The 15,647-nt window shown below is 45.0% G+C and overlaps 1 protein-coding gene across 3 annotated transcripts in view; it reads right to left on the bottom strand.

Moving 5' to 3' along the window:
- KCTD1 (potassium channel tetramerization domain containing 1) overlaps positions 1 to 15,647 on the bottom strand; it is a 178,703-nt gene that overhangs the window by 10,651 nt on the left and 152,405 nt on the right. For all 3 annotated transcript variants that reach the window (XM_044243241.1, XM_044243242.1, XM_044243240.1), the window contains exon 3: positions 9,941 to 10,085. In XM_044243241.1, the coding sequence (XP_044099176.1) occupies positions 9,941 to 10,085 (145 nt within the window). The remainder of the gene's footprint in view (positions 1 to 9,940; positions 10,086 to 15,647) is intronic.

Below are 15,647 nucleotides of genomic sequence, written 5' to 3'. Positions count from 1 at the left end.
TGAGCTTTGCCAAGACCCTGGAGAGAGGTACATGGAACAAGAAGGTAAATACGTGTGGACTCCAAAATGCAAACAGACCAAGTTTTGAAAGCTGACTTCTTGATTAAATATTTGGAATTCAGAAAACATTCTCCCCAGAGGGAGGAAAGGGATATACACCGTGCATTCGTTTCCAACTGCTGCTGTAAGAAATGACCACAAATTTGGTGGCTTAAAACAACACAGATTCACTCTTGTACAGTTCAGGGGGTCCGAAGTCTGAGATGGGGCTTAGGGCTAGTTAGTTGGGCTCCCGGTAGGCAGGACCGCCTTCCTTCAGAAGGCTCTAGGGGACAATGGCTTTCAGTCCCTTTCCAGCCATCCAGGGGCTGCCTGCATTCCTTGGCTCCTGGCCAACAATCACATTACTTCCTTCATCACCTCTTCTGACTCTGACCCTCTTCCCTCCCTCTCTCCCTTGTTAAGGACCTTTGTGATTCCACTGGGCCCACCTGGATTATCCAGGATAATCTCCCCATTTCAAGACTCTTAATCACAGCTGCAAAGTCCTTTTGGCCACTTAAGGTCATCCATTCCGGGGATTAGGACGTGGACCCCCTTGTGGGTCATTACTCAGCTTGCCGCACACATTTACTGGTTCCACCCAACAGAGATTTATTTAACTCCTGATGGCCTTGGAAGTTTTACACACAGTAGTTGGCACATCCTTCTACTCAAAAAGCAACTCAGCCACTTATTCATTTTAAAATCTGTTCGTGTGCCAGATGCCATGCTAGATGCTGGAGGTATGAAAAGGGTTTTCCTCTGGGGAACACGTCCAGTCCATCCCAAGCCTCCCAGGCTTGGCTCCCCAGAGGGCAGAGGTGTACATATCAGGGCGCCTGCAAAGCAGGGGCACCAAGAAAATGAGAGAAATGAAGGATTCTATATTTTACATTTCAAAAATAGAATCCAGGTAGTAGTCATAGGGAAAAAAAAAATCTCTGTGGGACTTAACTTCCTTTAGTTTTAATTTTTTTGGTTGTTATTTTGTTTGTTTTTGTTTTTTGGTGGGAGGTGGGCCACCATAGATTTTCCAGTATTTCAGATTTGGGGTGTCTAAAATTCTTAATTTCCCTGGCTCTGCAATCTTCCTTCTCTCCTTCCTTCCTTCCTTCCTTCCCTCCCTCTCTCTCTCTCTTTTCTTCCCTTCTTTCTTCCTTTTTTCTTTAAAAGGACTTAATATTTTTACAGCAATTTTAGGTTCACAGTTCAAACTGAGGGGCAAAAAAAACAAAAAACAAAAAACCAAAAAAACCTGAGGGGCAATAGGCGCCTGGTTGGCTCAGTCTGTTAAGCGTCTGACTCCTTGGTTTCTGCTCAGGTCCTGATCTCAGGGTCGTGAGATCGAGCCCTGCTTGGGGTTCCATGCTCAGCACAGAGTCTGCTTCTCTTTTCCTGGTGCCTCTACCCCTCCCCCTGCTCTCTCCCTCTTTAAAATAAAATCTGTAAGTACGTACACACATACATACATAAAACTGAAGGGCAAGTACAAAGATTTCCCATACACCCATCTCCCACCAGAGTGGTGCATTTGTTACAACCAATGAGCCTACATGATCACCTGAAGTCCACAGTTCATACTAGGACTCACTTTTGCCACTGTTCAGTCTATGGGTTTGGACGCACATATAATGACATGTACCCACCACGAATGGCACCATACAGAGTAGGTGCACTACCCTAACCTCTCTGTGCTCTACCTGTTCATCCCTCCCACCCCCTGCAACCCCCTTTCCTTTCTTCAAAGCCCTGGAAGCCTGGCCCACTTGATCCTTTTCCCCCTGCTACCAATATGAGACTTCTGGCCAGGAGGCTTCCTTCCCATCCAGCAGCGCCAACTTCCAGCTTCTCCTGACTACTCTTGATTTTCCGCAGGGGCGGGGGCGGGGGGGCAGGATATCCAGCCTGAATGGATTTCAGCTAGTAAAGGAAACAGAAGCAGCGGCAAGGCGTCCCCTCTCCACCTGACCACTGTCTCCCTCCCCAGCACCTGTCAATCTCCTAGAGAAAGGTAGGGTAGACACAGGGGATAATGATGGGGTGTTTGTGGTGGAGCTGAGGGCAGATCCATCTGCATTCTCAAGCCACACCCTGGCTTGGCAATTCACCGGGATACTAACTGCAGGGGTGAGACCTGGTGTGTGGGGCGGGGTGAGGGCAGGGGCTAGAGATGCCATCTGAGATGGTGCCGGGGCTGCTGGCTGGCTGTTCTGCCTGCCTCCCAACCCTCCTCTCTGCGTGCTGCAGCTGGCCTTGCCTCTGAGGGAGTGTGCTCGGGAGAGGGAGAGAAGTGGCTCTGGGCAGGGGTCCTACAAGTCATAGTCTCTGCCCCAGGGACGCAAGTACTAGGGGATGGCAGCTGAGACTATGGGCTGGGGCAACCATCCTAAGGGGGCACTCTCTTAGATACTGGAGAAGAGAATTCTTGGAGGTCTACCCAGCTGACCTTCTCCAAGAAAGTCCGACCCTCAAGAGTGAGCGCCTAGAAGCCACGTGTGCTTGCCACAGCAGACTGGCCAATGCCTAAGCACTGGAGCCCCTAGAGCCAATCAGATGGTCTCTGCAGAACCAAGGTCGGGGAAAGAAACCCCCGGCACTGTTCGGTAGAGCCACAGATGGCCCTCTAGAAGGGAGTTGGTGGTCTCCAAAGTCTGAGGGCCTCAGAGTTGCCCTGACAGAGAATGCTCCCGCTAATTCTACATGATAAGCTTCCCATAAAAACTTCCTTCCTCTCTTTCTTCCTGGTTCTCAGCTGGGGCTGGTTTTGACCCTAGAGGACATTTAGCCAAGTCTAGAGACGTTCTGGGTTGTCCTAGCTGGGTGTGTGCTGCTGGCATGTGGTGGGTGGAAGCCAGGGATCCTGCTCAACATCCTGTGACACAGGACAGCCCCGCCACGGAGAACCATCTGGCTCAAAATGCTAATAGCGCAAGAGGAGAAACTTGACCGAGATTGTTAACAAATGTGCTAGCCTTCAAACACATATAGTTACTAATGCCATGTAATATGAGGTCCACAATATCACCAGAGATGTATTCTCACCAAAATGTTCACCCTAAACCTGTCAGGCCTTCAGATATAATTTGCAGTTTATAGGGAATCAGAAGTTACAGTAACGAACCAAACTACCTATGACAAGGCAGCCAGACAAATCCAGAAGAGGGGCTCTCTGTGGGGCACCTGACCCGGTTTCTTCAGCGAGTCAGCATCATATAAAAAGTGACAGACTGTGCTAGGTAATGAAAGGAAGGAACATAACTGGATTCGATATGCAGTCTCACATCAGACACATCTTGGAGAACCTGCCCACAAAGACAGTCTGGGGTCAAGCTGGGAAATCTGAATATGGTTCCAGTATTAGAGAAAGTCTGATTTTATTGAAATAGGAAGACAGAGATTACTGTCAGAAGTAAGGACAGGAAAAGAGCAGAAGGCCATGCATGCACTAAGATTTTAATACTGGCAATCTCCGAGAGATGGGAATATGGGGCTTAGACGTTTTTCTAATTTTCTACAATGTGCATATCCTTTTCTATAATACTAACAGCTTATTAGAAAGAACAGATTCTTTTTTTTTTTTAAACTTAAGCCAGGGATAGGTAAGTTGTGGACTGTCTATAAGCAAATTTTTCTTTATCTTATCTGTGGACATTCAGCTGTGACCATAAAAGATGCTAGCAATGTGGGGGACACTTACCAAGGATGTTCAGAACACAAGGCTAGAAAGAGGTAATTTTTTGTGATTCCCCATCGAAAAGGGAACAAAATTCCAGACCCCTGGTGTACTGGGAATTACAAATGTGTGTGTCTGCCTAGACAACACATGTAGGTAAGCAGAAAAAGAAGCAACGATGAACAAGTCCTTATCACTGGGAGGAGGGGAAACAAAGGACAGTCACCTTCATAATAAAACAGTGCAGGGAAGTTCTACTAGAGAAGAGATTCCAGTGCCTTCCAGCGGAAGCAGGGCACAAGCAGCTGCCACTTCAACGATGACCTAAATTGGTAAGTGGGGATCTAGTGCATACAGCATATGTGCACAGTGGCATTTTAGGGGGGAGGTAGGATGCCGTGATATCAGCATTGCACACATTCACTCCAATCCACCATTCAAGAGCTGGAGAGGGGAGCCAGAAATCAAGGAATGCTTTTCCTACCAAACCTAGTTAAGACAGATTCTCTCCTCATGCCACGTCCCTTCTCCCAGGTCAGGAAATGGACTCCGGTGAGGAAGAAAACACCTGTTGTGCTGTTCAGGGACGGGCAGACTGAGAGCTCATTTGTGCATACGTCTGCGTTTGTGGTCGGCACAAGCTGCTTCAATTCCACCATCAGCCAAGGAGCTGAATGGCCGCCTTAGCTTCCACTCTCCTTCTGCTGCTCCTCCAGGTTCCAGAATGCCCCGTAATTTATAGCGCTATAGCTAAATCCTTGGGCAATTAATGGCTATGTTTTGCACTTAGAATTGATGGACAGCAGGGTTCTGGAATCCTCAGGGAGCTCGAAAGGTACAGAGCTGTCACCTTGCCCATCCTAGCCCACTGGGTGAACCCTCAAGGGACTGTGGTCAGGGATCCGCCGCAGCCTAACTCCCATGAGGAAGTCTGTCTCTCCACATCTAACTTCAACGCTCTCCAAGAACAAAATAATACCCTGAATGGGTTCACAATACCTAGCTCCATTTCTGGGACACGCTGCGACTCACGACAAATGGCTGTCGTCATGTTCTAACTATAATTCCCCATTCGCTGCTCTGTATTTCCTGGAGTCTGCATCTTTCTTAATCATGGAATTATAAATTAATATTTTACCCACGTAAGTTGCTTAGGATGATGGTATTATACACACTTTTTTAAAATCTGCCCTTTCGTCCAATAAATTAGTCCTATAAATTAGTGTGTTGCTTCTGGTCTCCTGTCACTCCTGCTGTATTTAATTAATACTAAGTAATTATTATGTGCCCAGCGCACACTGTCCTTTAGAAAACATAAAAAGTCCATGCCTGGGAGACCCTTACAAGGAAGAGAGTCCGGATATATATATAAGATCTCCAGAGTTTGGATGTAAGAAAGTATATGAGCAGCTATGGGGTAGGAACCAAATTTGGTTTGAATGTGGGTCTCATGTCATTCGTTTATGTATCCATCCGTGCATTCATTCACTCATGTCATAAACCTTCATGTGCTTCCTATGTGCCAGGGTTGAGCTAGTGGAACAGTCTATTCCCAGCCCCTAGCCCTTGCTCATTTCTCTGACTACAAAAGCTAAAAAAGAAAAACACCCCTTTCTCAGCCTCCTCTGCCTGTCAGGGAGGCTCAGTTCTAGCCACTGACCGATAAAGGGAAAGTCTACTGGGGAATCTTCTGACAAGGACAGAAATTTTGTGAGTTAAAAAGGCTTTTGGCCCATTTTCCTGCCTGGAATGAGGATGTGATGCCTGGAGCTGCGGCAGGCACCTTATGACCTTGAGGTGACAAGTGTGAGGCCAAAATATCAACACTGAAGATGGTAAAACAAAAAAACAGAGTCCTCGTCCATATGACACCACTGAGCAGACACCACTGTCAAAACCATGGACCTCTGATTTCTTATGTGAGAAAAAAACAAATCTCCGTTAGTTTAAGGCACTGCTGATTGGCTATTCGAACACCTGTAGCCAAAAGCGTGTGTAACTTATAGCTGGGTACACAGAGCCAGACAGTGAAGACAAATAATCACAATGCACATGTGTGACCACGGGGAGAATCGCAGGGTACAGGCAAACCTAAGCTGGACTAGGCAGGGATGGCTTAGTGATGAATACAATGAGCCCGGATAACATAAAGAAGGCCAGGAAAAGAGCATTCGGCAGACAGAATGGTCTCTTTGAAGGGGGCAAGAACATGGCATCCTTGTGGAACTAAGGAAATTCCTATAAGGCATATGTGTAGGTAAGAGCTGGGTGCGGGGGGTACAGGGAGAGAACACGGGTTGGAGTATTCTGGGTCTTGTGGGTTCTGGCAAGGATATGCTGCTTTGCTCTATGAAAAATGAATGGGACACCTCTGTAGAGTTATAAGCAGGAGCAAGTCATGATAACTCTACTTTTTTCAGAAAGTGTCCCTTGGTGAGGGATGGGGTGGAAGGTGGCAGAGGAGGGGGAGAGGGAGAAGGGTGTGGCTATAAAAGGGCAATGGGAGGGATCCCTGCCATGACAGCAATGTTCTGTGCTTTGACTATATCAAGGTCAACATCCTAGTTGTGCCACTGTACTATCATTTTGCAAGTTGTTACTACTGGTGGGAACTGCATAACATAAGATCTACTATTTCTTCTTATAACTACATGAGAGTCTACAATGATCTTGAAATTAAAAGTCTAATGAGGAAATGTCTCCCGGTTTCAACATGGAGAGAAGACGTGAGGGGGAAACCGTGGGAGAGGGAAATCGATTAGGAAGCTACTCCAAGTCATCCAGAGAGCTGAGCTTTGGATAGGGAGGTGGGATGAGAAGAAGGAACTGATTCGAGAAGTATCTGGAAAGTAGTACAGACTGGCTCACTGACGGATTGTATTTGGGGGGTGAAGACGGGGACAAAGTGCAGAATGACTTCCAGGTTCCTGCCTAGAGCAGGCAGGTGGATTCTGACATGTTTTACAGAGATAGGACACAAAGCAAGGGAGCAGGTCTCACAGTGGTAGCGGGGGTTGGGAGGGCGTACATGGCCAGCTTATGACAGAGCAGCTTGAGGAGCCAATGAACTCTCCACATAGAGATTCTGAGTGGTCATTTGGAAATGCAATCACCCTCAAACAGAACTAAAAGTGAAATGTCCTTCCTTCACCCCTTCCCCTAAGTCCACTGCATTCCTTCTAGGAACACAGGAGAGGAAAACCCTGCCCCCCTCCCCCGACTGTTGCCATATGACACTTTCAGCCCTTCCTTTTCTACTTGCTTCCTTGCTCTCCGACGGGAGAAGCCTAGACCTGATTGGCGAACACCTGACATTCGAGGCGCCAGGTCCCATTACTGGCGGGGGCCACTGCTGAAGTCCGTGCCCCCGTACAGCAGGCCCCCTCCTTCTCCTCCCTCCCCTCACGCCCTGTGTCCAGTGCAGAACTCAGCCCCACATTCTGTCTCCATGTGGGGCCAGAGCCTGCTTTCTAGAAGCAGTGCTGACTTTCTTCCCAGCTCTCTGCTCCGCCTGCGTCTGGTGTGAGGCCCGCACCCACCCCCCGCCAGCTCTCTCTGCTTGTGTCTAAGCAGGTGTGTCCCCAGGCTTACACTGAGGTGGGAGACCTCCCTCTGGCCTCTGCGTGAGATGCTCGCCAGTGAGTGAGGTGGCATGAAGGGAAGGCAGGAAAGAGGTTCAAAAGTTGGCACAGAAAGGAAAAAAAAAACAAAACAAAAAACCCACATTCAAAATTACCCCTGAAAACCCTCCAGGATGGTGCCATCTGAGAAACAGATTCCCAATATGTTTTCCTTCTGGAATTGGAAGAGATCAGCACTGATAAAGGAGCTTGCTTTCATAAGGAGCCGTGTTGCACAAACCAACTTCGTCTGTCTTTCAAGCCGGAATGGCACTCAGCACCGTCACAGGCGCACTCTGGAAGGCCCCTGGTGGGGGGAGCCGCCCCTGGTGGGGGGAGCCGCCCCTGGTGGGGGAGCCGTAGGGTCACGTGCTGCCTCAGGCTGATTTCACAGCTGCCGGAAGTGGCCACGCACGCTAGCTGCGGTTCTGACTCTTTCTCTTCCATTTCCACACCAAATGTATACTTGGCAGGTGCCCCATGGCTCAAAATCCTGAAGGACAGGATGGACGGAGGCCCTCCCGAGGCCCTACTATTTGGGATCTAATCTTCTGATCTTTTTTGTGTAGTTACGCACACATATTTTTTACATAAACACGAATATGGCTATGCATCTTTTGAAACTTAGTAGTTTCACTGAATGACAAAAATCTTGGCGATTTCCCCACCCCCCACCCCACATCAGATAATAGAGCTATTGGTGAGTATGTGCCATCGCTGAACATTTTTTTTAGTTGTATCAAGTTTTTGCTATTACAAATAATATAACCAAAATAGACATCACACATACATATATCTTTGCATATTTATGCAACTATTTCTAGAAAATAAACTAACAGACTCCAAACTGCTCGATCAAAGAGTATGTATGGTTGAAAACTTAAGAACTGTTGAACTGCCCTCCAAAAATGTTTATTCCCAACCACAATGTATATCCCCAACACTGTATATTAATAATTTTTTACATTTCTGCCAATCCAATAAATAAAAAGGGGTATCTCAATTTTTGTTTGAGTCTACAGAGATTAAATTATCTTTTCCAATGTTTGTAGGCAATTTCTATTTTTTTCTTTGGGAGATTTGTTTTTATCTAAAAATGTTCTCCGTTGGATTGTCTATAGGTTTCTTATAGATTTTAGGAACCTCTCTTATTAATGATATTAATCTTTTATTGTAAATATTTCTTGTAGTCTAACACATGTCTTTTATTTGTATGTGGTTTATTTATGTATTATTTTTTATTTTTTCATATTTGGTGTCTTTAATTCTACTTTTTTTTTAAAGGCTATGTTCTGGGTATTAAGTCTTCCTTGGGTAGGCCCTCTCTGCCTCAAAATTATGCTTTCAGAAATTCCTTTATTTTTTTCTGATATTTTTTACAGTTTTAATTTTTATGTTTATTTCTGAAGTATCTGTGAATTTGACATGAGATATGGCTTTGGCTTTACACTTTTTCCAAATATCTCTGTGCCAACTATCTCAGTGCCAATCACTCATTATTCCTTTGTTTTCCCACTGATTGCATTACCACCTTTTCAATATACCAAATTTCTTTATACACATACAGGTCTCCAGACCCTGACATTTCTTAATTACTCTAGCTCTCTAGTATGTTCTGATGTCTGGTAGGATACATCTGCCACAGCCTGCCACGACCACCAATATTACCATCCATAATTAATTATTTAGCTATTCTTAAGCTCTGTTTCTTCTACATACACTTTATAAATGGATCAAATTTCATTAAAAAAAAACCTGCGACTTAAATGGGTGTGTTCTGAATTTATCATCTGGGGACAGGTGACATCTTTAAAATATGGAGGCGTCCCATCCCAAAACACAGAATTTCCCTTAAGTATACAACTTCTCTTTTATATTTTAGGTAGAGATCTGCACTTTCTTAATCAGCCTTTGCCCATTTCTTGTTAGGTTTGTTCCTAGGTATTATAAACTTTGTTGTTACTATGAGTGATATATCTTTCTATTACATCTTATGATTGGCTCTTGTTATTCTGTAGGAAAGCTATTGAGTGTGATATATTGATCCTGAACATAGATGCCTTAATGAGTTCTTCATTAGTTCTAACAGTATTTAGTTGGTTCTTTAGGACCCACTTAAAGAATATTAACAGCTGCAAAAATTACATTTGTGTATATTTCCTTCTAATATTAACACTTTCTATTTGTTCCTCTTGTCTAACCTTTGTTACTAACTTCAAAGGGAACAATCTAAAATTTTACTGTCAAGTGTAATACTTGCTTTAAATAGCTGGGAGAATAAGTCTATTAAGCTAAGGAGGTTTCCTTGTATTTCCTACCTTATTAAGACTTAGCAGGAGTAAGCTTTGGATTTCATCAACTTATTTTCAATGTGCTCAAATAAATTATAATTCAGTCTTTAAATAAAATCAGTCCTCATCTGGTCACATAAAACATTAAGGACCATATCCTCTATTTCAGGAAGACAGTGCAACCATGTCAGCGACCTCTGATGCCGTGAGAATTGGTAATACATTAAAAATGTAGAGCTTGAAATGTCTTGGGGGAGCGCATCAAAACAAATCACATATTTAATGCTATTGGTAATTTAACGTGAATCCCTCACCTTGAAATCATCAGGAATGAGGAGTTTTGATGTTCGTAGAAAATTCAAGATATATCTGAACATCTGTCCATCTCTGTCAATGAAATAATGCTGTTTGAGACTGTCCAAAACAATGGGCTCTGTACCATCAAAAAGTCTTCCGATTCTGTGATAGAAAAGAGGGAACAGTGAAAACAATTAGAAACGACTGGCTGCTAAAACTAAGCGCTATGGCTCTGTGTCACGGTCAAAGGCAGCAGTTTCAAAGATGGCGGTCAGGAAACACCACCTGCTACATAGTTACGCTTCTTGGAGAAGTACTGGTACTTGCTTGATAAATATTTCAGGACCAGACAATTCAAAATAGTCTCGGGCTTTTCCAAGCAAATCCTTTCATTCACTGTCTGGAACCTGTAAAGAAAATGTCCCTGACATGGTGATTACGGCTAAATGCTGTCACTGTGATGGACAACCCTTTCCCCTGGGTTACTTAAAACCAACTTCTCCGCTACTTAAAAAAAAAAAAAAATGTTATTGCTCCAAAGTGTCTTTTTAACAGATTCTACAGAGAAAGCAATTTAGTTTTTAAGAAATCTGTTTTCTGAGCTTTCCCCACCCATGAATCACAAACTTTCCAAAAATAAAGCAATGCCTATATGCTAACATCTATATTTAATTATAGAAAGGAATCATTGAAAATATCACTCGTCTAAGAGAATATGTTTTTCCATTAACAATATACAGTCTAGTTTCTTAGGTCTCAGCAAAAACCATCTGTCACAGCCAGGCATCATTATAAAAAAATAAATACTTGACCACCCCCAAAATATGTTCTAACACTGGAAACACGAGTGGCTACGGGTCATTTTTAAAAACAGGAATCCACGATATGTTTTTCCCATTTATAGAGTTAACAGTTGAACAATGTACTACAGTTAAAGTATTCTGCATTCATTCATTATCATTTATCCCTTTAAGGAGAGCTGAGCCTACATATTTCAGTATATATTCAGTTAATACAAAGCGCTCACATTGTACCATAAACAAGTAGACAGCCGGCTGACAACAAATATTGTATATCAGAAAACAGAACTGACACACTAAAAATCACTTCCTTGACCAAAAGGTGCATTGCACTTTTCACTAACAGTGTAGGTGGGCAAATGGCTCTATTTTTTCATGAAAAGTTTTTTTTTTTTTTTAAAGATTTTATTTATTTATTTGAGAGAGAGACAGTGAGAAAGAGCATGGGCGAGGAGAAGGTGAGAGGGAGAAGCAGACTCCCCATGGAGCTGGGAGCCCGATGCGGGACTCGATCCCAGGACTCCAGGAGCATGACCTGAGCCGAAGGCAGTCGTCCAACCAACTGAGCCACCCAGGCGTCCCATGAAAAGCTTTTTTGGAACTCATACAGTCTATCTCTGATTTGGAACATCATTTTATTGCTTTGAAGACAATTTTAAAATCACATGCTGAAATGTGACAGAGGTAATGTTAAATCGATACTTTTACCCCTTCTAAAATACAACAAACAAACCGACAGAGAAGCTGTTTTCCCTCCTTTCCCCAAAAGAAAAGCTTGGGAATTTGTTTCAATAAAAATTTTTCAAGGATAATTAGAAAACTCATGTCCTACCTGAAGGTAGTAAGTGCAAAGAAGAGAGCAACTAATTATAGTCAGGTCATATTTCTTTTTTTGACAGAGAGAGAAAGAGAGAAAGATCACAAGTAGGCAGAGAGGCAGGCAGAGATAGAGGGGGTAGCAAGCTCCCCGCTCCCCGCTGAGCAGAGAGCCAGATGCAGGGCTCGATCCCAGGTCCCCGAGATCATGACAGATCATATTTCTAAAACTCAGTATTTTTCTCAACTGATGTTTTCGTCCAACTTTCCATGAATGGAGGGTGATTCACAATTCCTTCCTTCCAGTTTTATGCAGGGTGTGGCTCCCAACCATCCTAGGACTCCTTCACCGCAAGCAACCTTGTCATTCATTTCCCATTAACACATCAATCAAACAGGCTACAGAAAGAAGCAGTGAAACTAAAACACACTCAGTCACTTATTTATAGTGTTTCCAGCACAGTTTGGTGTAGGATGGGAAAGAACGAGACTTGTTTGCTTATTACTGAGACATTTTACTCTTCATTGTTAACATGATACTTACGGTGGACAGGGGAAGAAAAGGGAGTTCTATTTACTAAGTGCTATCCAGATAACATGCCCTATCCTCAGCACTTCATGGATGTAAAGGATCCATTATCCTCCTTTTAAAGATGAAGAAACTGGCTCAAAAGGATGAGTAACTTGCCCAACTAGTTAAGTAGCATTGGAGGATTTGTGCACAGTCTGTTTGATCTTAAAGGGGCCTCCCTACAACGAATGGAATGAAAAGAATTGCCACTATCCAAGGAAAGCTTCTGATCTAGAGTTTTTACTTTCTGTCTTCTGTTTGTTTAGCAAGAGCTTTGCCATGAAATCCAAGCGTGTGTATCGATGACTTCTGTGGCCTCTAATATACGAGTACCGGTGACTGCAAGTCACTTTAGTCACGAGATGAAAATCAAGTATTTTATTCTTAAATAAGTCCTATGCTTATTTTCTTAGAAGCTCAATTTCAAAATCTAGCCCTGGATGCGCTCTGGTACGGCATGAGTGACTGGTGAATCTCTACGGAGTCCAATAGTAAGGGAGTGACTGAGCAGTGAGGGCAGTGTGGCTGGGCCCTTTCCCAGCTGTGATCTGGGGCAATGGACTTCTCTGTATCTCCGTCTCTCTTATAAAATGATGTCTTTCTGGGCGCCTGGGTGGCTCACTCTGCTAAGCCTCTGCCTTCCGCTCAGGTCATGACCCCTGCTTCCTGGGATGGAGGCCCACGTTGGGCTCCCTGCTCAGCCGCAAGCCCGCTTCCACACCCCCTCCCCCAGCCCCGCTCATGATCTCTCTCTCACAAAGTAAGTAAAATCTTAAAAAAAAAAAAAAAGTTTCTTTTATAAAATTGCCCTTTTCCTCGGGGTTGATGAGAAAAAGCAAAGGGGGTCATGACGAGCTCACCAACAGGGCAACAAGAGAAGGTGTCCCCAGCTCGCGAGCAACGATTTCTGTGGAGGGGCATCTCAGAAGACAGCAGGCACTAGGAACTATCTGGGCCTTGGTGTCTTGTGAAAGACCTCAGTGAGGTAGGAGAGACGTGCCATTTAAAAGGCTTTTGGGGGGCGGCTGGGTGGCTCAGTGGGTTAAGGCCTATGCCCTCAGCCCAGGTCATGGTCCCAGGGTCCTGGGATCGAGCCCCGCATGGGGCTCTCTGCTCAGCAGGGAGCCTGCTTCCCGCCCCCCCCCCCCCCAGCAAACCCCACCTCTGGCAGATTCGGGAAACCCGGCCTCCTTGCAATGAGAAGCACCTTCGCAGCCCACACGGCCGAAATGGCAGGCACAAGGGAAGAGCTGGAGGGAAGTCTGAGAGGAGGCCCAGCGAGGGCCTGGGAGGTGGCTGCCATCCCTGGGTGAGGCACTGGGGGAAAGCTGGGTCTCCAGTCAGAATCGCTCAGGCTCAAAGAGGACGGAAGCTAAGGAGAGAGGGCTGGTGACCACCCCACTGGTGAGGCGCCCCAGCGAGGTGCACAACCAGGAACGGGGCTGTGGACCCGGAACCTTCCTCGCTCCCGGAACCTTCGTCTCCAGCTCACACTGGGCCCGGGAGGCTGTGCCTGGAGGACCAGGAAGGGAGAGACCCCAAGATGGCAGCACTTCCCCCCTATCCGGGCCCAAGCCGAGTGGTCTGGGTCGGAGCTGAGAGGGAAAACGCTGTGGAGAGAAGGGCAAGGCTTGGGAAAGGAGAGCCCGCGGGCCTCGCCAAGGCACATTCCCATCGGAGGAGGGCCTCTCCGAGGAGGAGGTGGCCCCATATTTGAGACACCAAATGTCAGGAGTAGTAAAGGGCAATGTTAAGCTGCTGATTTTTTCTACTTTTTAAAAGGAAGCACGTTCCGAGCTGTGAAAACAATGCGGAAGGACAGGGCGGTGCCAGGGATCGTAAAATGGCGTCCTGGGGTCTGTCCTGAATGCGCCGTGGCAAAGTATTGTTTGGCTAAGCAAACAAGGGGGGGAACATCGGCATGGGCTGTATTTCTCCTGGACATATGAATGGAGTTACAAATCACACCGCAGTGATTAGTAAACTCCGGTGCCTGAAAACTATGTGGAACTGATTACAGTTTACTAACCTTGGAGAACATTCCTGTTTTCCAACTGACCAAGACCAAGCTGGCTCCGGATGATGTACGGCCGCCTTGGTTTTTGGCGTGTTGTTTTGTTTTTGACACTCACTGAATCAAAGAGCAATGCTGAGAAAAACGTCCTTCCACGGTTGTAATTTTTTACATTTATTTTTTAACGTTTTGGACAATTTCAAAGTTAGACCAAGGCAGAGAAAATGATATAATAAACCCCCAGTTGTCCATCTAGCTTCAAAAGCTATCAACTCTTGGCCAAGCCTGTTTCACGGATACTTCTATTGCTCCCTCTCTCCTAGTTGAATTTTTATAGTAAACCCCAAACATCCTGTCATTTTATCTGTAAATATTTCATTAACTAGTAAGATTATAAAGTTTCATTAAAAATGTGCACTAAAAGATACTGAAATATATTTCTCTGGCTTTTTAATATTAACACTATTGATTATTGTTTATGGAACAAATAATACAGGATCAAGTCTCCAAGGAAATTAAGCTCCTTCTTATGGAAAGTTAAGTCTGGTTTCCCACTATGGCTCCCCCTCTCTCTGGTATTAAAGAATGGTCTTAAATGAAAAAGAGGATAAGGATAGGGCCTGATATACCTTAGTGTGACTCTGTCATCAAGAATTTATTTTTTCTTGTGCATTCATTCATAGGATCTGGTTTCTTTAATTTACTGTGACTCAGTTCTTTAAGAATTTCCCTTTATTGTGCAGTCATTCAATTATTTATTCTACCCATATTCACTGAGCTTGATCATGTGAAATACAGGGAATGCAGTGGTGAATAAACCACACATTCCTTGCTTTCGTGGAATTTTCCAGTCTGTGGGGTTGGGAACACAGATCGAGCGCAGTGTGTCACTGGGTACGTAGAGTGGGTTATGGGAGTACGTAGGGGGTGCACCCAACTGAACTTTGGGGAGGCATGGGAGAAGGAGAAAGTTCAGTGGAGACCTGAAGGACAAGCAAAAGTTGGCACGTGCCAGGGTGGCAGGTAAGGTCAGGTAAGGAAGGAGAGGGACAGGAAAGATAGAAAGTCTTGAAGCTAGAAGAAACCTGGCATGTGATTACTCCCTACTGGGGCACAGTCAGGCCACCTGAAAAATGAGGCTTGAGCAACAGAGTCAGATCATGAAAGGCTGCATAAGCCACGTCAAGAAGTTTGGATTCGGTTTTGAGGCTGATGGGGGCTGATGTCAGGCTATGCTCTCCAGTCATGTTAAGGAAAAGAGCAATTTAGAAGTGAGACTGAATGAAAACACCAATCTGAAATCACATCTTGAAGATGCAGTTTGTGGCTTATCCACATCCCTTCTCCTCTGCCTTGTTTTTGACTGTGTTGTCTGCATACAGCAATGGTTCTTAAACCTGGTGGCACATGGAATCACCAAGGGGCTTTTTAAAAATACCACCAGATAGTCTGATGTAATTACCGCTTAGGGTTGGGGCCCAGGCATCTCCCCGAGTAAGTCTGATGAACAGCTGAGCTGAGAA

This window comes from Neovison vison, chromosome 3 (assembly GCF_020171115.1).
Source record: "Neovison vison isolate M4711 chromosome 3, ASM_NN_V1, whole genome shotgun sequence".
Lineage (NCBI taxonomy): Eukaryota > Metazoa > Chordata > Mammalia > Carnivora > Mustelidae > Neogale > Neogale vison.
The sequence above is the reverse complement of the archived record's forward strand: the minus strand, read 5'-3'. Positions and strand labels throughout refer to the sequence as shown.